The 21,940-nt window shown below is 40.6% G+C and overlaps 1 protein-coding gene across 1 annotated transcript in view; it reads right to left on the reverse strand.

Annotated features, from left to right (window-relative positions):
* Window positions 1–588: 588 nt before the first annotated feature.
* The window catches only part of Kcmf1 (potassium channel modulatory factor 1), a 71,245-nt gene continuing 49,893 nt past the window's right edge, over window positions 589–21,940 (reverse strand). The window contains exons 4-7 of the mRNA XM_090336586.1: window positions 14,689–14,790; window positions 9,353–9,527; window positions 7,507–7,789; window positions 589–1,212 (exon numbers count right to left, since the gene is read on the reverse strand). Of these exons, the coding sequence (XP_090192712.1) occupies window positions 951–1,212; window positions 7,507–7,789; window positions 9,353–9,527; window positions 14,689–14,790 (822 nt within the window). The 3' untranslated portion in view covers window positions 589–950. The remainder of the gene's footprint in view (window positions 1,213–7,506; window positions 7,790–9,352; window positions 9,528–14,688; window positions 14,791–21,940) is intronic.

Raw genomic sequence — 21,940 nt, forward strand, 5'->3', positions numbered from 1 at the left:
CAGAGTAAATACATAAATAACACAGAATATGATTGAAAATGTGAAAATTTAAAAAACAGACAACATAATTCATGTTAACTTTGTTGAACAGTAAAATAAATGAAATTCATCTACACCTGAATGAAACATGTTTAACAATCGGAAAAAAATTTTAAACAACCACAAAAAGTAAAAACTTGAAACAAATAGTGAGTAGGATTTGTTTTGAGGGCAGGCACACAGCGCCCTTGCAGCAGATTCCAACAGCCGTTGTACTGGTGTCTTCTACAGATGACAGATTAGACAGGCTGGGCTCCGCACGGGCGAGATGGCTAAAAGGGCGACAGGACAGTCACACAGGCGGAGCGCGACACCTTGCTAGGACCCCCGATTCCACTGCAGAGCTGGCTTTGTGCACAGGAGGCACACAAAGAAAGGTGATTCAGGCAGACATTATTCAAAAGCTATTTTGTCCCATAACCGTTGAATAATGTTTGGGAAAGCTTTGGGCTTTGTTTTTGTTTTTTTAAAGTTTTACTCCTTGTATTTAATTTTTAAATAACAAGGTCACTAAAACTCATGCACGCTGCAAAAAACCTCATGCAGTAGTTAAGGTAAACCATCCAAGCAGTTTTTATTCATTAATATTCATAAATACACACAGCAGCTTCATTAGAGATTTCAATTTTCCTCTTCAGTTTGAATGTGGAGTATTAGGAGAGCCTTTTGCATGTCAAGGTACAGGAAGCAGAGATCACCCTGCACTGCTACCTACATTTACCTGCTAGAAGTAAAAATTAGTTAAGTGGAAATGATTATCATATATATTTTCTCTCTTCCTTTTGAATGTACACAATGTAACAAGAGTGACAGACCTGAAATTACAATCACCAAACAAACCCAGGATAGTTGTTGTCCACTTTCATTGGCAAATACAGCACAGAGGACATTGTCTGCGAATTGGGAGGTCATCAAAGAGGAGGTGGTGGAGGCTCATTTCCTTTATTACTCTCTTTTAAATTTAGGTTTTCTAAAGCAACATCTAAAGGCATAATATCTACACAGCCCATAGCACCAAAATCTGCCATCTCCCCCCGTTCATCCTCATCTGAGGATGAACTCTCTTCACGCACTAAAGTGGACAGAAGGAGCTCCTGGACGAACAGGCTACGGTCTGCACGCTCGCTTTCCATGGACTGGCGCTCTGTTTCAGACATTTTAGGATCATTCAACCTGTTTAAGTAAAAAAGAAAGAATTCACTGGTAAGAGTGAGTGAGACAGAGGCACAGCGCCCACTGTGCCTGCTCCATTGATAGTGTTCAGAATGCAGGACACTGTACTGGAGCACTGTGATCTTATTACATTACAGTCACAGGAATTCCCGCACTTGCAGCAGCAGCACCACTGCCCTGAGGTGAGGTGTGACTGTCTCAATTAGGTTCAGTGAGAACATAAAACAAACATTTAGACTTCTCTTACTCCTCTAGAAAGAAACAGTGATTTTTCTTTATGTGCATAGTGGGGCTAGAACCCAGGGCACCTCACAAAAGTGGTTCTCCCACTGGCAGGTGGCCACCCGCAGTCCTGCTTTTTGCTGGCTAGATAGTCTTTGCCCATGCCGCAGCCTCTTGAGTAGCTAGGATTACAGGTGTGAACACTAGTCTAATTTTCCCCTTTTTTGAGAAAGTATTTTTGATGATTAGATGCATAGTCAGAATTTCACATAGGGACTGGGAGAAAAGGCAGCAACCGTGCTCACAAAACAAAACCCACACATATCCAGTCAGCAGAGGGAAAAAAATCTAAAATTCCTTTTGATTTTTCTCTATCATTTGCATTTTTTCCTTTTTAAACAAGAATTTGTTAACATTGATTTTTTACATCATATTTCAAATGATGTATTTAACAAATAAGCATTCAAGAAGGGAATCTCTATATACAATCACTGGCACTTAGATTTTAGAACATAATTAAAATTAGGCTGAGAGTTTGTATGTCATAGATATGTATTTTTTTTTATTAAAGAATTTATTAACAGTGCAGTAGGGTTCCTTTTTCTCCACAACTCTGCCAGCATCTGTCATTGTCTGAGTTCAGAATCTTGGCCATTCTAATTGGAATAAGGTGGTATCATAGGGTTGTTTTTATTCGCATTTCCTTTATGACCATGGATGACGAGTATTTTCTCATATGCTTTTCTGCCATTTTAACCTCTTCTTTTCATGTCTCTCTTGCCCATTTAGTGATTGGTTTGTTGGGTTTTGGGGGGGGGGGAAGAGTGGGCATCCCTGTCTAGTTCCTCATTTAAGGTAAATGGTTCTAGTCTTTCTCCATGTAGTGTAATATTGGCTGTAGGTCTGTCATATATGGCTTTAATTATTTTAAGGAATGTACCTCTTATTCCTATTTTTTCTAGTGCTTTCAACATGAATGGATGGTGTATTTTGTCAAATGCCTTCTCCGTTTCCAGAGAAATTATCATTTGATTCTTATCCTTAACTCTATTGATATGATGTGTTACATTAATTGATTTGTGAATGTTAAACCAGACTTGCATCTGTGGGATGAAGCCTACTTGATCATAGTGTTAATTTGTTTTTGGATTCTGTTGGCTAGTATTTTATTGAGGAGCTTTGTGTCTGTGTTCATTAGATAGGTCTGTAGTCTCTTTTTTTGTTGGGGCACTGTAACAGCTTCATAAAATGAGTTTGGTATGGCTCCTTCTGCTTCTATTTCTCGGAAGAGGTTTCAAGAGTATAGGAATTACTTCATCTTTAAGTCTTGTAGAATTCCACAGTGAAATCGTCTGGACCTGGGCTCTTTTTTTTTTGCCAGTCCTGGGCTTGAGCTCAGGGCCTGAGCACTGTCCTTGGACTTTCTCAAGGCTAGAGCTCTACCACTTGAGCCTCAGCACCACTTCTGGCTTTTTTCTATGTATGTGGTAACGAGGAATCCAACCCGGGTCTTCATGCATGCTAGGCAAGCACTCAACTACTAGGCCAAACTCCCGGCCCTGGGCAATATTTGATTGGCATTTCCCTGATTGCTTCCACTATTTCATTGTATGAAATTGGTTTGTTCGGTTTGCTTATCTCTTCTTGGTTCAATGTGAGTAGCCTATATTTATTTAAGAAATCATCCATTTCTACTAAATTTTCCTGTTTCTTTGAATATAGGCCCTGGAAGTATTTATTCATAATGGACTAAATTTCTTAAATATCAGTTGTGATTGCTCCCATAGGGTCTTTAACCTTGTTTGAGTCTCCCCTCTCCTTTTTTTTGATTAATCTTGCCAGGGGTCTGTCGATTTTGTTGACTCTTTCAAAGAACCAACTTCTTGATTTATTAATTTTATGTATAGTAAATCTTATTTCAATCTCTAAGATTTCCGATTTTATGTTATTTCTGTCTTTCTATTTGTTTCAGCATTAACTTTTTATTGCTCATCTAGGTGCTTCAATTTCTTCTTTAGGTTATTTACATGATCTGTTTCTTGAGCTCTCTGGGCTTGAACTCAGGGCCTGGGCACTGTCCCTGAGCTTTTCTGCTCAAGGCTAGTACCTTACTACTTAAGCTACAGTTCTACTGGCATTTTTGGTACTTAGTAGGATATAAATAAGAGTCTCATGAATTTTCTTCCCCGGGCTAATTATGATTCTCAGCCTTCTGAGTAGCTAGGATTATACGTGTGAGCCACCAGCTTCCAACCTTATAGGGCTATCTAGAAACTCAACATGTGTTTTTAGTGGTAGAATGCTTGCCTAGCACGCACGAAGCCCTGGGTTCAATTCCTAAGTACCACATAAATAGAAAAGGATGGAAGTGGCACCGTGGCTCAAGTGATAGAATAATAGCCTTCAGGAAAAGGGAAGCTTAGGGACAGTTCTCAGGCCCCAAGTTCAAGCTGAAGGACTGTCAAAAAAAAAAAAAGAAAAAAACTTAAACAAAGGAAAAAATACCAACAGCAAGAAACTGCTGTTCTGGTGAGAGATAAGCTAGGAAACACGGCTCATCCAGAGTCTGGAGAAATACTATGAATTGAGAACCCTACTTATCACTAACTTGTGAAAATGAGTTAACAAGGCCAATTCTTGGCTAGGAATAGTGGTTCATGCCTATAATCCTAGGCTGGCTTTCAAAGTATAATCCTCAGAAATCAGCCTCCTGAGTAGCTTAGATTATAGCCACCAGTGCCATACTCAGTAACTGATTTTGGTTTTAGAGGCAAAGAAGGAAAGCCACATGGAGTGCTGGGGGGAAAATAAAAGTACAAAATAGGGAGAAGATGAGAATAGTAAAAGAAAACTCAGCAACACATATGGTAGGGACTTCTGAAAACTAAGGAGTACTTGAGCTCATTGATTGTTACTGCATCTGTTGTCTGACTGACTTCAGGATAAAAGGTCACTCCAAAGCCACATGGATAGCATATACTGAGCACTAACTACGGGTCTAGTCGAAGGGTTTTTTGGTGTGTATTAGCTGTATGAACAAATATCATTTAGGAACTATTAACATTTTACAGGAACGGCAACCTGAAGCAGAGATTAAATAAGTGGCTCAAAATCTCACAGGAGCTGGGTGAGGTGGCTCATGCCTGTAATCCTAGTTACTCAGGTACTTGAGATCTGAGGTTTGTGGTTCAAAGCCAGCCTGGGTACTAAAGTCTGGGAGACTCTTATTTCCAATTAACCATATAGAAAACTGGAAGTGGTGCTGTGGCTCAAGGGTAGGGCAGTAGCCTTGAGCTGAAGACCTCAGGGATAGTGCCGAGGCCCAGAGTTCAAGCCTTTGACTGACAAAAAATCAAAAGAACGGAGCCAGGAATGTGGCCTAGTAGTAAGAGTGCTTGCCTAGCATGCCTGAAGATTCGGGCTCAATTCCTCGGTACCACATACACAGGAAAAAGCTGGAAGTGGTGCTGTGGCTCAAGTGGTAGGGCTCTAGCCTTGAGAAAGCTCAAGGACAGTGCTCAGGCCCTGAGTTCAGTACCCACAATTGGCAAAAAACAAAAAACCAGAAAAACAAAAAACAGAAGAACAACTACAAAAAAATCTCACAGGTGTTAAACCCCTCTAGTGAACAATTTATGGTTTAGAAATGAAAATTTATAAATTATAGAAATTAAAGAAAATGCATATAGAGAGTAACTATATAAAATCAACTAAATCTGTATTGAAAGGAAATGGCAGGTCACTTTTAAAATTAAGAGCACTGGGTGCTAGTGAATCATGCCAGGAAATAGAACTGTGACTAAAGTATGATCCTAACCTTGAATGAAAAAGCTAAAGGACAATTTTCAAGCCCCAATATTGGCACACACCCCCCCCCCCCACAGAAGAACTGAATTGCTTTGAAATGGCCAAGTTAAATCTATTATGTGAAGTTAGAGGTTAATCAATCCTAGCCATTCAGGAGGCTGAGATCTGAGGATTGAGGTTCAAAGTGAGCCCAGTCAAGAAAGTCTGCAAGATTCATCTCCAATTAGCCATCAGAACATTGGAAGTGGAGCTATGGCTCAAAGTGGTATGGATCTGAGGAGAAGGTTTCAAGTGAGAAGCTAAACTTGGGGTCTAGATGCTGTCTCTGAACTCTTTTGCTCAAGGCTAGTGATACTAGCTCTACCACTTTGAGCCATAGCTCCAGGAATGAGCCATATTTAGAAGTTTGAGATTGTAATGAAATAAAGAATACATAGAAAAAAGAAATTAAATGAAGTTAGTATACAGGACTATCTTTGTAGCGTGTATGATAATTAGTATTTTAGAAGAAACTATGAAGCCTCAGCACCACTTCTGGCTTTTTTCTATGTATGTGGTACCGAGGAATCGAACCCGGGTCTTCGTGCATGCTAGGCAAGCACTCTACCACTAGGCCAAACTCCCGGCCCTCAATGTCTTAGTTTAATATCAGTATCCCAGCAGTTTTGTCACATAAGAGAGAACTGTTAAAATGTTGGGATTGGTTTTTGCTGTTAATGGTATGACTTTGTAAAATAATTATCTAAATATTTTTCTTTCTTTGTATGTGTACATATGTGTGTATTGGTACTGGGACTTGAACTCAGCACTTGGGTGTGGTCCTATAATTTTTGCTCAAGACTGGGGCTCTACTACTTGAGTCACAGCTCTACTTCTGGCTTTTGCTGGTTAATAGGAGATAGTCTCATGTACCTGTTTGTCCTGGCTGGCTTTGAACCACAGTCCTCAGATCTCAGGATCCTGAGTAGCTAGGATTACAGGTGTGAGCCACTGGCAACTGTCTCAAAAGTTCTTTACTTTCAAAATACACAAGACATAAAGGGGCTGGAGGCATGGCAACAAGTGGTGGGACACCTGCTGGCAAGGTTGATGCATGAAGCTCAATCTTCTGTTTGCCTCTGAATTTTTGGCAGAAAACTATTTTCAATTACCTGTAGTTTCAGGAGCCAAAAAGAACTGCATCCAGTGAATGGCTTATTGTGTACTGAAAATTACCTACACAATGGTACATTACCTTTTAAAGACTTTCGTGCGATAAATTGTATCTACTCTGGGAGTTTGGCCTAGTGGTAGAGTGCTTGTCTAGCATGTACAAAGATCCGAGTTAGATTCCTCGGTACCACATATATAGGAAAAAGCCGGAAGTGGCGCTGAGGCTCAAGTGGTAGAGCTCTAGCCTTGAGAAAGTCCAATGACAGTGCTCAAGCCCTGAGCTCAAGCCCAGGAGTGGCAAGAATAAATAAATAAATAAATAAATAAATAAATAAATAAATAAATAAATAAATTGTATCTAGTGTTCTTAGAAATTCAAAAGAAAATCACTGTATCAGGAAATCTTTGTATCTCTTTAAATTTCAGTTGACTGAACATCATAAGCAATATTAATCATGATAATAAATGCATTTAGTATAACCCATATATATGGTATTTACATTTCATGTAAGGAAACAAAGGAAATTCATATTTGACTATAGGTACTAAAGTAACTATTTTTCACATTGTTGATGGAATGCTAAATTTGCAGGTTGTTTTTCTTTTGCTAATTCTGGGGCTTTCTAAAGGCTAGAGCTCTATCACTTGAGCCACAGCACCATTTCTATGTAAGTGGTACTGAGGAATCAAACTCAGGTCTTCGTGCATGTTAGGCAAGCACTCTATCACTAGGCCAAATTCCCAGCCTAAATTTGTAGTTTTAATTGGGGAGTTTTGAGTTGTTACGGTTTAACCAAAGGAAGAGTTGGTTTTTTTTTTTTTTTTTGCCAGTCCTGGGCTTGAGCTCAGGGTTTGAGCACTGTCCTTGGACTTTCTCAAGGCTAGCACTCTACCATTTGAGCCTCAGCACCACTTCTGGCTTTTTTTGATATGTATGTGGGGAACTGAGGAATCGAACCCGGTTCTTCATGCATTCTAGGCAAGCACTCTACCACTAGGCCAAACTCCCAGCCCCCAAAGGAAGAGTTTTTAAGAGTCAAATAAAATAGTGTTGCTTCCCAGGCATACAACCTCCCCTCTTCCCCCACCCTCCATCTATGAGTAAATTAGTACCTTGTTAAAAGAAACTGTGAATTCTGGAGAGACTGCTGACTGCTTTCTGTATTTGCTGTGTTGGCTGTCGCTGAGGACTGTGTGATTGTAGTGGTAACACTGCTTGTGTTAGTGCGCCGGGTCGCGTTGCGTGCGGTCTCCAGTTGTTGCCGTGCTGCCTGGGCATGCTGCCGTTCTAGCTGCAGCTGCATCTGCAGTTGTTGTAACTGAGAAGCGGAAGGGCCAGAAGAATTAAGCTGTCCTCCTGTAGAACGTCTCACTCCTGATAACTGAGATAAAAGCTCTGCCAATGGAAATGAAGATGATTAACAACACAAAGGAAAATAAAATGCTACAGACCCTTCTTTTACTGGGAGAAAAGCAAAAGCATTGTGACTAGGTAATCAGAGCTACCAACAGTTCAATGAAGGGCTCAATTCTTGCCTCTTGGAAGCAGAAATTTCTGCTTATGGGGAATGCAAAAGCATAAATGCTAGCCTATATATTACTTTGGAGATGAAATCAGTGAATATTTTCTACCAGCACTTAAACTCAGGACCCCATACTCGTTTTTTTTTTTGGTGTTGTTGGTCATGGGGCTTGAATTCTGGGGCTGGGTATTGTCCTGAGCTCTTCATCTCAAGGCTACTACCCTATCCCTTAAGCCACTGTGGCACTTCTGATTTTCTAGTGGTTAATTGGAGATAAGAGTCTCATGGATAAGCAGGGTGCGGTGGCTCATGCCTGTAATCCTAGCTACTCAGGAGGCTGAGACCTGAGGCTTGCAGTTCAAAGCCAGCTCCGGCACTACAGATGGTGAGACTCTTCTCCAATTAATCTCTAGAAAAGAAATGGGGCTGTGGCTCCAGGGGTAGGGTGGTGGCCTTGAGCTGAAGAGCTCAGGGACAATACCCAGGCCCAGAGTTCAAACCCCAAACCCCACGACTCACCCCACCCCCAAAAAAGCCTCATGGACTTTAGTGCCTGGGCTGGCATTGAACCGTGATCTTCAGATCTCAGCCCCCCTCCCACCCCCCACCGCGCTCCTTTTATGGGGGCCCAGTCCTGGGGCTCTCTCAAGACTAGAGTTCTATCACTTGAGCCACAGCAGCACTTCTGGCTTTTTCTATGTATGTCATACTGAAGAATCGAACCCAGGTCTTGGTGCATATGAGGTAAGCACTCTTACCACCAGGCCACGTTCCTGGCCCCACCACCTATGCTTTCTTGGAGAATCTTAAAGACCCGCAGGCTTTGGAGATACCATATTTTGACTCAGGTTCTCAGGTTTGTCATACATTAGTCTCAGTAATGTGCCTATGAATAATGGATCCAAAAATTTTTTCTTAAAGACTTGGTTCAAGTGACAGAGTGCCTCTTTATCAAGTACAAGGCCAAGTTCAATCTCCAATACCACCAAATATTATGTTTAGATTTTCTCAGCTAATATATCACCATTCAGTATGTTCAACAGCAAAACAATTCAAGACAAGAGAGATTCCTTCTTCGTTCCATATAGAGAGCCTAAGTGTTTTTATAGTCTTGCCAATGAGCCTTTCTGTGTTCTGGAGGAGGCTGAACCAAGGTCTTCTACTCTGAAACCTTTTATGATTTTATTGTGATGCAACAGAGGCCACAAATATAAAATAAAGCTGTTGTGTATTTCAATTCTCTACTTAAATAAAATTCAAAACAATATGGAACTCACTTATATAGGTCTACTTGTATTTTGTAATTCTGAAATATTCTAAAGTATTTTGTGAGGGAACATAGTTATAAGAAAAGACTAAAACCACAATTCCATGAAAACATTTTAATAGGCACTTTCTACCCCGTCAATTCCTTAATGAAGTTGAAATGAACTTACCAGCGATAGGATCCATGGCTTCCCTATTGCTTGGAGAATATGAACTCTGAGAAGAAGAAAGTCCACCAGTAGAACTGCTAGTAAAGTGCATGTTTGATCTACGAGCACGAGGACCTCCTAATCCCCGGCCAGGGTGAAACATTCTACGTACATGTCGAACACCACTCGATTCATCGTAACTTTAAGTTAAGGAAATGACCAACTATTTCACAGAAGGAAAAAAAATATCACTGGAACCATTGTTAGGTAATACATTTGGAACTCCTAAATTATAAGCAGTTTAAAAAAGCATATGTAGGGCAGGGAGTTTGGCCTAGTTGGTAGAGTGCTTGCTTAGCATGCACAAAGACCTGGGTTCAATTCCTCAGTACCACATACATAGAAAAAGCCAGAAGTGGTGCTGTGGCTCAAGTGGTAGGATGCTAGCTTTGAGGAAAGCCCAAGTACAGTGCTCAGGCCTGAGTTCAAGGCCCAGGACTGGGAGAAAAAAACCCCAACAAACAAAAAGAAAGCCCAAGGACAGTGGTCAGGCCCTGAGTTCAAGCCCCAGGACCAGAAAAAAAAAAAACCATATGTAAATTAGCACTCGTTTCACAACTCTATCAATGGAGCCTATTAAACCTAAAGTAGTTTCTCAAATATAAACACATACACTGTGTGTGTGTGTGTGTGTGTGTGTGTGTGTGTAAGTTTCCACAGAATAGGAGAAATTTCTTTCTAGGCTCCAGAGTGATAATACCAGATAAGGTCAAAGGGGTTACTGACCAGATATCCAAAGTGACTACTCCCTTACCACAATCTCAGTATTAAATTTCAAGTATTTACATTTAAGTAATAATTCTCAGTTTTTATAGGTGGTACCAAAATTTTTTTCTCAATGCAAAAAGAAGAGAATCACAAAAATAAAAAAGGAAACCCTTTTTTTGTTTATAAAGAAAAAGGAGCTGGACATGGGTTCAAAGCCAGCCTAGGCACAAAACTCCATGAGACTCTGATCTCCAATTAACCACCAGAAAACTGGAAGTGGTACTGTGGTTCAAGTGGTAAAGTGCTAGCCTTGAGCTGAAGAACTGAGGGACAGCATCTAGGCCCAGAGTTCAAGCCCCATGATCAACTAAAAAAACAAAACAAAAAACCCCAAAGAAAACAGGTGCTGGGAGCATAGCCTACCAGTAGAATGTTCACCTAGCATGCATGAATTCCTGGGTTCAATTCCTCGGTACCACATACATAGAAAAAGACGGAAATGGTGCTGTGGCTTAAGTGGCAGAGTGCTAGCTTTGAGCAAAAAGTGTCCATGGACAGTGCCCAGGCCGAGTTCAACTCTAGGCTGGCAAAAAAAAAAAAAAAAAAAAAAAAAAAAAGATTTTCTCCTCCAATGCTACTTTGTGTCAGTGAACACATAATCAACAGGGCATCTGTTAAGCAATGAGATTTTGGGGATGAAGAATGAACAAATGCAAGACTGGTTCACAGTAATACTACATGGAAAATGAACTATGTAACCTGTGGGCAGAGAGGAGAAGGGGAAGGGATGAGAAGAAAGGAAAGACACTGTACAAAAAGAAATCTAATTGGAGCTGGGAGTGTAGTTTAGTGGTAGTGCGTGCCTAGCATGCACAAAGCCCTGGGTTTGATTCCTTGGTACCACATACTCAGAAAAAGCCAGAAGTGGAGCTGTGGCTGGAGTGGTAGAGAGCTAACCTTGAGCAAAAAGTATCCAAGGATAATGCCCAGGCCCTGAGTTCAAGCTCCAGGACTGGCAAAAAAAAAAAAAAATTTTTTTTAGAGGGAAGGGAGTGGTACAAAGGAGGTGAAATTGAAATACAGAGTAAACATGGGTGGAAATTTAACAATGACCCCCCCCAATTTAAAAAACAAAACAACAACAAAAACAGTCTTGGGGCTTGAACTCACGCCCTGAGCACTGTCCCAGGGCTTTCTCAAGGCTAGAGCTCTACCACTTGAGCCACAGCACCACTTCTGGCTTTTTCTGTGGTACCAAGGAATCAAACCCAGGTATTTGCTCATGCTAAGCTAGCACTCTACCACTAGGCCACACTCCCAGCCCTTAGCTGGTTTTTTTTTTTTTTTTTTTTTTGGGGGGGGGGTGGGTTATGAACTCTGGGCCTGGGCGCCGTCTTACTGAGCTCTTCAGCTCAAGGCTACTGCCCTACCCCTGAGCCACAATGTCACTTCCGGGTTTCTAGTAGGTAACTGGAGACAGGAGGCTCTTGGGCTTTCATGCCGGAGCTGGCCTTGAAATGTGATCCTCAGAGCTCAGCTTCCTAAGTAGCTACAATTACAGATGTGAGCCACCAATACCCGGCTAAGAAAAATGTTTAAATGTTTTATTTCTTACATTTTTAAAAAATAATTTAATCTTGATAACCAGATGTGTTTTTGAATAGCTTGTGAAAGGGGGTATAGATGATATGGGATGATATCCTACTGTATGGATACTGATATAATTGGAGACGCCGGAATTTGCTGAAAACTTCAGGATATCAGTCTTGTTTTCAATTATTTGCTTAGTTTCTCCATGAAGATGGAAGGATGAGGGGACTAAGGATAATCCTTCTGAGTATTATTAAAAATTCTGTGTATGTGTGTGTGTGTCACTCCTAGGGATTGAACTCAGGGTCTGGGCACTGTCCAGGTATGATAGTACCTATCATCTGAGCCACAACTCCACTTTTGGCTTTATCTAGGATTATAGCCATCAGTGCCCAACAAGGATTCTTTAATAGATAATAAACAATCTTAAGTATTCTTAGGCCATTTGGATGTTTCCATTCTGTTTTCTTTGTAGTTTCTCAGTGTCCCATGCACACAGGGAGGAGAGGGCTTACTCTCTGACTGTCAGCTTCTGTACTGGCTCAGATCTCTTATTCCCAACTAGAAAATTCAATTAGAAACTGTAAAGGAGGAGGGGTGCTGCAGAATGAGAAAACTGCAAGCTTGTTTGCCATGGTGGTATAGACCTATGATTCCACCTACTTACGAGGTAGAGGCAGGAGGATTTTGAGTTTGAGGCCAAAATAGGCAAAGGTAATGCTGAGATCCTGAATTTAAAAAAGGAAGAGGAAGATGGGCATGGTGGCTCATGCCTGTAATCCTAGCTACTCAAGAGGCTGAGATCTGCAATGAAGGTCAAAAACTAGCCCAGGCATAAAAAGGACCTGAGACTCTTATCTCCAATTAACCTCTAGGAAACGGGAAATGGGGTTTGGCTCAAGGGTAGGGTGGTAGCCTTGAGCTGAAGAGCTCAGGGACAGCACCCAGTCTGAATTCAAGACCCATGACCCCCCCACCAAAAAAAAAAAGATAGGGATGAGGGGGACCTGGAGTTTGGCCTAGTGGTAGTGCTTGCCTTCCATATACGAAGACATGGGTTCAATTTCTCGGTACTACATACATAGAAAAGGCTGGATGTGGTGCTGTGGCTCAAGTGGTAGAGCTCTGGCTCTGAGGAAAGCTCACGGACAGTGCTTAAGCCCTGAGCTCAAGCCCAGGACTGGCAAAAAAAAACCAAAACAAAAAAACCAACCAACCAACCAGACAAACGAAAAAAAAGGGATGAGGGGGCCGGGTGCATAGCCTAGTGGTAGAGTGTTTGCGAAGCATACATAAAGCCCTGGATTCGATTCCTCGGGTACCACATATTCAGAAAAGGCCGGAAGTGGTGCTTTGGCTCAAGTAGCAGTGCGATACCCTTAAGCAAAACGTGTCCAATGACAGTGCTCAGGCCCATAGTTCAAGCCCCACAACTGGCAAAAACAAGAACAAAAAAAAGGGATGAGGGCAGAGCTCAGGTGGTAGAGAGCTTGCCTAGTTATGCATAGGCCCTGGTCAACTTCCAATGCTGGGAAAGACATTATCTATATACCATACACAAACACAAAGCACAAAAAGTTGTATTATTGCTAAGAGGCAATTTAAGGAATCAGAGCAGAGAAAAAAGTTTTGGTTAATTCTCAAGTGCTTCAGTAAAAACGGAAACTTCTGCAGAAAACAACCCTAAATTGTAAAAAGAAAATCATAGCCTAAAGTTTATGGAAGCACCGAGTCTTCAAAATAATTGCTCTGGTAGGTATGTAATCTCAGGAAATAGAGCCTGGAACTATTAAGAGATGGGGAAAAGGACAAAGAAATGAAAGCAGGTACCTTAGATTAGACCTTTCCTTCTCAAGAGACTAGCGAGGGAATGATTCTGTCAAGAGCAGGGAAATGTAAGGCACATGAAGCTTACCTACCTCCCCATCCTACAAGATCAAGCACCAGAGAACTGGAGGTGAAGTAAGTAAAGCTTCCTTCTATTTAATAATTCAATTCTAATTAGCATGAACATTGTCCTCTTTTTCATGAAAACACCTTCTTGAAAGCCTTACAGTTATTCAAACTATCTTAAAGTTTTGATTATAATGAACTAAAGTTGATGTAGAGGTCAACTGTCAACTAGGATTATCATGTTATCAAACATTGTCCATGTAATAGTGAAACGTCCATTACAAGGTCCAGGAATGCCTGCAATCTCAGTTACCTGGGAAGCATAGGAAGGATTGTGGTCCAAAACCAATTTGGATAAAAAGCTTGAGACTATCTGAAACAAAGCAGAAAGGGCTGGAGGTAGGGCTCAAGCGAACTGAAGACCTGGAACTCAAACCCTAGTACTTCCTTCCCTGTCCTAAAACAAGTTTATAAAAAGAGAATTAAGAAATAGTCTCCCAAAAGTGAGTCACTGGCTGGGTGCTGGTGGCTCATGCCTGTAATTGTAGCTACTCATGAAGCTGAGATCTGAGGATCATGGTTTGAAGCCAACCTGACTAGAAAAGTCTATGAGACTCATGTCTCCAACTACCAGAAAACTAGAAGGGGTGATACGGTAGAACACTAGCCTAGAGCAAACAGAGCTCAGAGAGAGCCCAGACCCTGAGTTCAAGCTCTGTAACTGACCTCCCCCCCTTAAAAACAAACAAACAAACAAACAAACAACCCCCCCCCAAAAAACCCCAAGAAACAATCAAAATGCTGGGCACAAGTGTGTGTCACACCTGTAATCCTAGCTACTCAAGAGGCTAAGACCTGAGAAATGGGGTTTGAAGCCAGGCCAGACAGGAAAGTTCATGAGATTCTTACCTCCAATTAAATATCAAAAAAGCTGGAAGTAAAGCTGTAGCTCAAGTGGTAGGAATACTAACTTTGAACACAAAAGCTCAGAGACAGCATCCAGGCCCTTAGTTCAAGTTCTAGGACCAGCACAAAAACAAAAAGAAAAAACCCAAAATGACTAATGTTACCAAGAATTCTTTCTTCTGTTGCACTTATAAGGATATTAAATCTCTAGGGGCTCTGTGTTCAAGCGTAAGATGAGCTGCAAAGTCATCTGTGACATGATTAGGATCGCCTCCAGGTAATGCTGCACATATTGGACAAATCTGAAATGAAAGTAAGGAAAGCAGGTTTAATAAATGGATGTAGGCCAGACACCTTTCTATATAAGAATTTTACTATTATATCAGGTTTTAATCAGGCAAAACATAGTAGTAGACCTTAAACTACTGAAGAGCAGTAGAGACCTAAGCAAGAACAAACTACAAATTAATGCTCTCACGCAACTAAAATGTAAATTTTCAATTGTACTTTTCAACACAATTTTTCTGATTTATGAAATGGTAACCCTTCTGTGCAATACCTTAATAATAACAATAAAATTATATTAAAATTGTTCCACAAAAATGCTCTGCAATACATATTTACAGCTAAATTCAGTCTTAAATGGTAAGGACAGATATAAGCCTATACTACACTTGTCTAAGGCAAGGTCTCCTTGAGGGTCAATTTCTCACTAATATTGATTCTGATAGCTCACACCTGTAATCGAGATCTAGAGTGTCAAAGACTCTGGCTATAAAAGTCTAGAAGACTCTAGGGAAAGGCAGGGAAGATAGAGAACAGTGGTGTACACCCGTCCTTCTGGCAATGATGGGAAGACTAAAGCATATGGATTAACGTCTAGCTGTATACTTGACAGAAATGGAAACACTGTATCAAAAATAACAAATATATAAATAAAAACAACCCTAAGATACCATCTTACCCCAATTAGAATGGCCAATATTTTGAACTCAGACAATGACAAATGCTGGCAGGGTTGTGGAGAAAGAGGAACCCTAATGCACTGCTGGTGGGAATGTAAACTAGTACAGCTACTCTGGAAGGCAGTTTGGAAGTTTCTTAAAAAACTGAAACTAGACCTTCCCTATGATCCTGCCATACAACTCTTGGGCATCTACCCCAAGCATCATAACCCAGGATATAATAAGGACACCTGCTCAGCTATGTTCATCTCTACACAATTAACAATAGCCACGCGATGGAAACAACCCAGATTCCCACTATAGATGAATGGCTATAAAAAATGAAATTCTACACAGCCAACAGACAAGATAAAAATAATGGCATTCTCAGGGAAGTGGATGAATCTAGAGCGAATCATGTTGCGTGAGACAAGTCAAGACCAAAGGAACAAAAAGGTGCATGGTATCCCTTAATATGTGGCTATTAGATCCAAACAGTACAAGAGTGATGACTCAATATTTGGGTACCCAAGGTTATGGACATGGTCTTGTAGATATAAACATAATTACATAAACATAAAAATCTAAGATGTTATATAGATATGTATCTATGACATACAAACCCTTAGCTTAATTTATGTTCTAAAATCTATGTGCCAGTGATTGCATATAGAGATTCCCTTCTTGAATACTTGTTTGTTAAACATGACATCTACAATATGATGTGAAAATCAGTGTTAAAATCTTTCAAGTTCTTTTTACTCTGCAAGATAAAGAAAATGTAAAAATAATACAACATGTGCAAAGCAGAGTTCAGAGGAGGACCAATTGGGAAGACCATTTGTGAAATAGTCATTTCAACAGAATCACTGAAATGGGTAGCCGGGGAGAGGAAAGATAGGAAGAATGAGAACCTTTAACTGTGCACTGGTGGCTTATGCCTATAATTATAGCTACTCAGCAGGCTGAGATCTGAGGATTGTGGTTTGAAGCCAGCCTAGGCAGGAAAAATCCAAGAGATTTCTTTTTTGGGTGCCAGTTCTGCTTGAACTCAGGATTGAGTGCTATCCTTGAGCTTCTTTTGTTCAAGGCTATCATTTTACCATTTGAGTCGTAGTGCCACTTCCGGCTTCTTCTGAGTAATTTGTTGGTGATAGGAGTCTCATGGCCTTTCCTGCTTGGGCTAGCTTCAAACTGCAATCCTCAGAACTCAGTGTCCTAAGTAGCCAGGATTTTAGGTGTGAACCACCATTATCCAGCGAAGAGACTCTCACCTCCAATTAACCAATCAAAAGCTGGAAATAGAGCTGTGGCTCAAGTGGGAGAGTATGCTAGCCTGAGCACAAAAGCTCAAGGACAGGGCCTGGGGGCCCTGAATTCAACCTGCAGTATCAGCATAAGAAAGGGAAGGAGGGAGGGAAAGAAGGAAGAGGGGAGGGACGGAGGGAGGGGCCAGGAGTGTAGCTTAGTGTTTGCCTAGCATACACAAAGTCCTGGGTTTGATTCCTTAGTGCCACATACACAGATAAAGCAGGAAGTGGTGCTATGGCTCAAATAGTAGTTGCTAGCCTTAAAAAAGCTCAAAGACAGTGCCCAGGTCCTGAGTTCAAGCCCCCAGGATTGTCAAAGAAAAAAAAAACAGGAAAAGAAGAAAAAAGAAAACTTTAATAATCAAGATCCTTTTACTTTCGGAATCCAAATGGATAGAGAATAGTCTAACAGTGGTGGATAAATCTTGAAGTAGGAAGAACTTCAATCCATCAAGAAAGCCATGAAAGAAGATCTGATGCAAAGGGGCAATGACCAAAAGAAACCGTAGGAACACAGTTATGTTAAGGATTATGCTTTACTTCATTGGTAAGACAGGATATGTGATTCATCTTGCCACTTTATCTGCCATGTGTAAGATTCAGGCCACCAGCTGAAATTATTGTTTGCTTACAGCACGGTGGGAGATGAAATCCAAAAGGAGAGATGCAGAAGGACAATGCTTAAGCTCTGATAGCTAAGACCTAAGCAAACACAACTTCTATAACTAGAGAGAAGATCCCTGAGTCTGACTCATTTGAAATCTTATGCCCAGTCAGCTGTCCTTATTTTATGACTCAGAACTTGAGAAAAAGCCTCAAGAAAATCTAAAGATGCTCTTGAAAGATAACACACACAACAGTGTGCTAAAGAAATACGAAGGCCAAAATGGTATACCTGAGAGAGAAGTGAAAAGGACAAGACAGGTCATGGCTTTCTTAGATGTCAAAGGGCAGTCAGATATTCCTTTTCTTCATGCACAGTTTATTGGTAATTATCTCTTTACTAGAACTTAGGCTTTACTGTCTGTATCACTCCTGTGTTCTGATATTGCCTAGTAGTGTTTGATATATTTTTACTTCTCATGTGTTTTTTTTTTTTTTTTTTGCCAGTCCTGGACTTAAGCTCAGGGCCTGAGCACTGTCCTTGGACTTTCTCAAGGCTAGAGCTCTACCACTTGAGCCTCAGCACCACTTCTGGCTTTTTCTATGTATGTGGTACTGAGGAATCGAACCTGGGTCTTTGTGCATACTAGGCACTCTACCACTAGGCCAAACTCCCGGCCCATTCTCATGTATATCTGTATTGCTGGCTAGATCATAAACTTGCTTGGGGCTGGTCTGGATTACAATTCTCCTATCTGCATCTCCTGCAATAGCTTGGCTTATAGGCATGCACCATAATGCCCAGTTTAGATTATAAACTTTAGGGAGATGTTGGACAGCATAAATTGCCTTTGTTTTGTAACTGAAAGGAGACAGAAGAGAGGAAAGAGAACTAAGTTTAAAAAAAATTTCAGTTATAGACAAAACATATTTTTGAGATTCTTCATTTATAAGTGACAAGCACTAAATTATATTCTATTGCTTTGTTGTTTTACAACAGTATCATAAGCCATGTACTTTTTATTCAGAGAGAAAATAGAACCAAAAGAGATTTTTCTCCTTTGGATAAAATAGAGAGAAAACCGGAACTTAAGATGGCTGAAGAAGCTTCAGTGCTTTGAGGGCACAGTTAGATATTCTTAGATAAGCTTACAATTCTAGTTGAGATCAGAGGAGGCTGGGATCAGAGGACTAAGGCTTGAAGCCAGCCTAGGCAGAAAAGTCCTTGATACTCTATCTCCAGTAAAATGCCAGGCTGGAATGTAGCTCAAATAGTACAGCATTGGTTTTGAGAACCTTGAAGTACTGAATTCAAGTCCCAGTATCAGCCAATTAAAACATATAAGGTATATATTATAAATATGCATGTACATGCTCTTATATACATATACTCTTAGAAGTATATTATGCATGCCCTAATTAGATAACCTACAAACTAGAGTAATACCTTTGACATAGGGACCTAAATTAGAAAATCAAGATTCTCATTATTATTAACTTCAGTTCGATTCGCAAAATCTTTTAAAGTACACTGCACAAAAACTGTGCTAAGGAAGCAGAAATGGAAGTATTCAGGGAGAAATAAAACAATCTGCCAGTCAGCTTCCATGATGACTCAAGATGCTAGTCATTCCTACAGAGCACAAGAAAACTATTCGAGGAGGTGGATTAATCAGTTTGGCAACTGGTATGGAAAATCAAGAGAACAGATTTAGAGCCAAGTAGATGACATTGCTGCCATGTTTGGGCTACATGAAGTTAACTCAGATGATAACCTGAAAAGAAAAAGACTAAGTTCCAGTGATGATGGGCAGAGGCCTGGCCAAGTTTTAAACCTCACATGGTTTGCCTATCAGATGAATCAATATTTACATAGAAGTGGAATAAGATTTCCTTCCCCTCCCCCCATAACCCCCCAGTTTTTTGTCTTCATGGGGCCTGGAGTTGATCAGGAGCTCTTCAGCTCAAGGCTACTGCCCTACCCCATGAGCCATAATGCCACTTCCAATTTTCTAATGGTTAAATGGAGGTAAAAGTCTCTCAGTTTTCAGTGCCTGGGCTGGCTTTGAACTGAGATCCTCAGATCTCAGCCTCCTAAGTAGCCAGGATTACGGCTCCCCCCTCCCTTTTTTTTGCCAGTCCTGGGCTTGAGCTCAGGGCTTGAGCACTGTCCTTGGACTCTCTCAAGGCTAGAGTTCTACCACTTGAGCCTCAGCACTACTTCTAGCTTTTTTCTATGTATGTGGTACTGAGGAATCAAATCCGGGTCTTCGTGCATGCTAAACAAGCACTCTACCACTAGGCCAAACTCCCGGCCCAGGCTCCCCCTTTTTTAAGGTGCTAGTACTAGAGCTTGAAGTCAGGGCCTTGAGTTCTCAGCTTTGTTGCTTCTGCTGGTGCTCTAGCAGTTGAGCCACACTTTCCCATTTAAATTCCCATTTTGCTGGCTAACTGGAGTTGAAGTTGTACAGATTTTTCCACACAGGTTGGCTTCAAACAACAATCTTCTAGAATTTAGGCTCCTATAACATTGGGTGTGAGTCATCAGCATCTCATTTTCTTTCTTTTAAATGCATACCTTGCTCTTAAATGCTTATATTCTGATTGTAAGAGGGAGAAAAAAATACACATTTGCCTGCAGTCTGCAGTCTGCTTTTTTTTTTTTTTGCCAATCCTGGGGACTGAACTCAGGGACTAAGCACTGTCCTTGGGCTTTCCTTCAGGCTAGTGCTGTACCACTTGAACCACAGCACCACTTCCAGCTTTTCTATATATATGTGGTACCAAGGGATCTAACCGGGATCTTCGGGCATGCTAAACAAGCACTCTACCACAAGACCAACCTCCAAGCCCTATTTTTTCTTTTTGAGTGGGGCAGTACTAAAGTTTGAACCCACAGTCTTGTGCTTGCTAAACAGGCACTCTACTACCTAAGCCATGCCCCATATGGCATAATGTTTTATTCCTCCATTTTTTTCAAATAAGCCTCTGTTTCCATATTATGTATCAGATATAGAGGAATTCAAACATAATACATAACTATTATTATTATTATTTTGGTCAGTGTAGGGTTTGAACTCAGGGCCTGGGTCTTTTGCCAGAGCCTCTGTGCTTAAGACCAGTGCTCTACTACTTAAGCTGTAATGACACTTTTGGTTTTTGAGTTGTTAATTGGAAGTAAGAGTGTCAGGCTATCTTCAAACCACAACCAGAAGATCAATGGAACAGAATAGAAGATCCAGAAACAGAACCACATACCTATAGTCAGTGGAACAAACACAGCCTATTCAATTATTGGTGCTGGCAAAACTAGGCAGCCACATACAGAAAACTAAAAATTGACCATGCACAAGCATTAACTCAAAATGGTTCAAAGACTTCAATATCAGACTGGAAACATTGAAACTGCTACATGACAGAGTTGGAGAGACACTGAAAGTCATAGGCACAGGCAAAAACTTCCTGAACAGAGTCCCAGGGTCACAACAGATTGGAGACTCGATAAATGGAACTACCTAAAAATAAAAAGTTTCTGCACAGATAAAAGCATAGTTACTAAAGTAGAAAGACAGCCAACCAACTGGGAAAAGATATTTACCAATAATATATCAGACAAATGCTTAATATCCAGCATCTACAGGGAACTCAAGAAACAAATCCCCCGCAAACCCAACAAACCAAACACTAAATGGCAAGGGGACTACAGAGAGACTTATCAAAAGAAGAGGTTAAAATAGCACAAAAGCATGTGCGAAAATGCTCATCATCCATGGTCATAAAAGAAATGCAAATAAAAACAACCCTATGATACTACCTTACCCCAATTAGAATGGCCAAGATTCTGAACTCAGACAATGACAGATGCTGGTGGAGTTGTGGAGAAAAAGGAACCCTACTGCACTGCTGATGGGATTGTAAGCAAGTTCAGCCACTCTGGAAAGCAGTGTGGAGGTTTCTTAAAGAACTGAAAATAGATCTTCCCTACGATCCCACCATACCCATACCACTCCTGGGCATCTATCCTGAACATCATAATCCAGGAAATGATAAGGACACCTACTCAGCTATGTTTATCTCTGCACTATTCACAACAGCCAGGCAATGGAAACAATCCAGATGCCCTACTGCATATGAATGGATACAGAAAATGTGGCATATATATACAGTGGAATTCTACATAGCCAACAGACAAGATAAAATAATGGCACTCACAGGGAAATGGATGAATCTAGAGCAAATCATGTTGAGTGAGACAAGTCAAGACCAAAGGAACAAAAGGCACATGGTATCCTTAATATGTGGCTATTAGATCTAAACAGTACAAGAGCGAAGACGCAATATTTGCGTACCCAATGCTATGGACATGGTATTGGAAACATAAACACAACTAGATAGACATAAAAATTTATGACTATAGACATAATGTTTTATTACAGATTAATATGTATCTATGACATACAAACCCTCAGCATAATTTTAATTATGTTCTAAAATCTAAGTGCCAGAGATTGTACATAGAGATTCCCTTCTTGAATACTTGTTAAATACATCACTTGAAATATGATGTGTTAATAAATTCTTTTTTTTAAATTTTT

Source organism: Megascapheus bottae, chromosome 7 (genome assembly GCF_031878675.1).
Source record: "Megascapheus bottae isolate mThoBot1 chromosome 7, mThoBot2.hap1, whole genome shotgun sequence".
Lineage (NCBI taxonomy): Eukaryota > Metazoa > Chordata > Mammalia > Rodentia > Geomyidae > Megascapheus > Megascapheus bottae.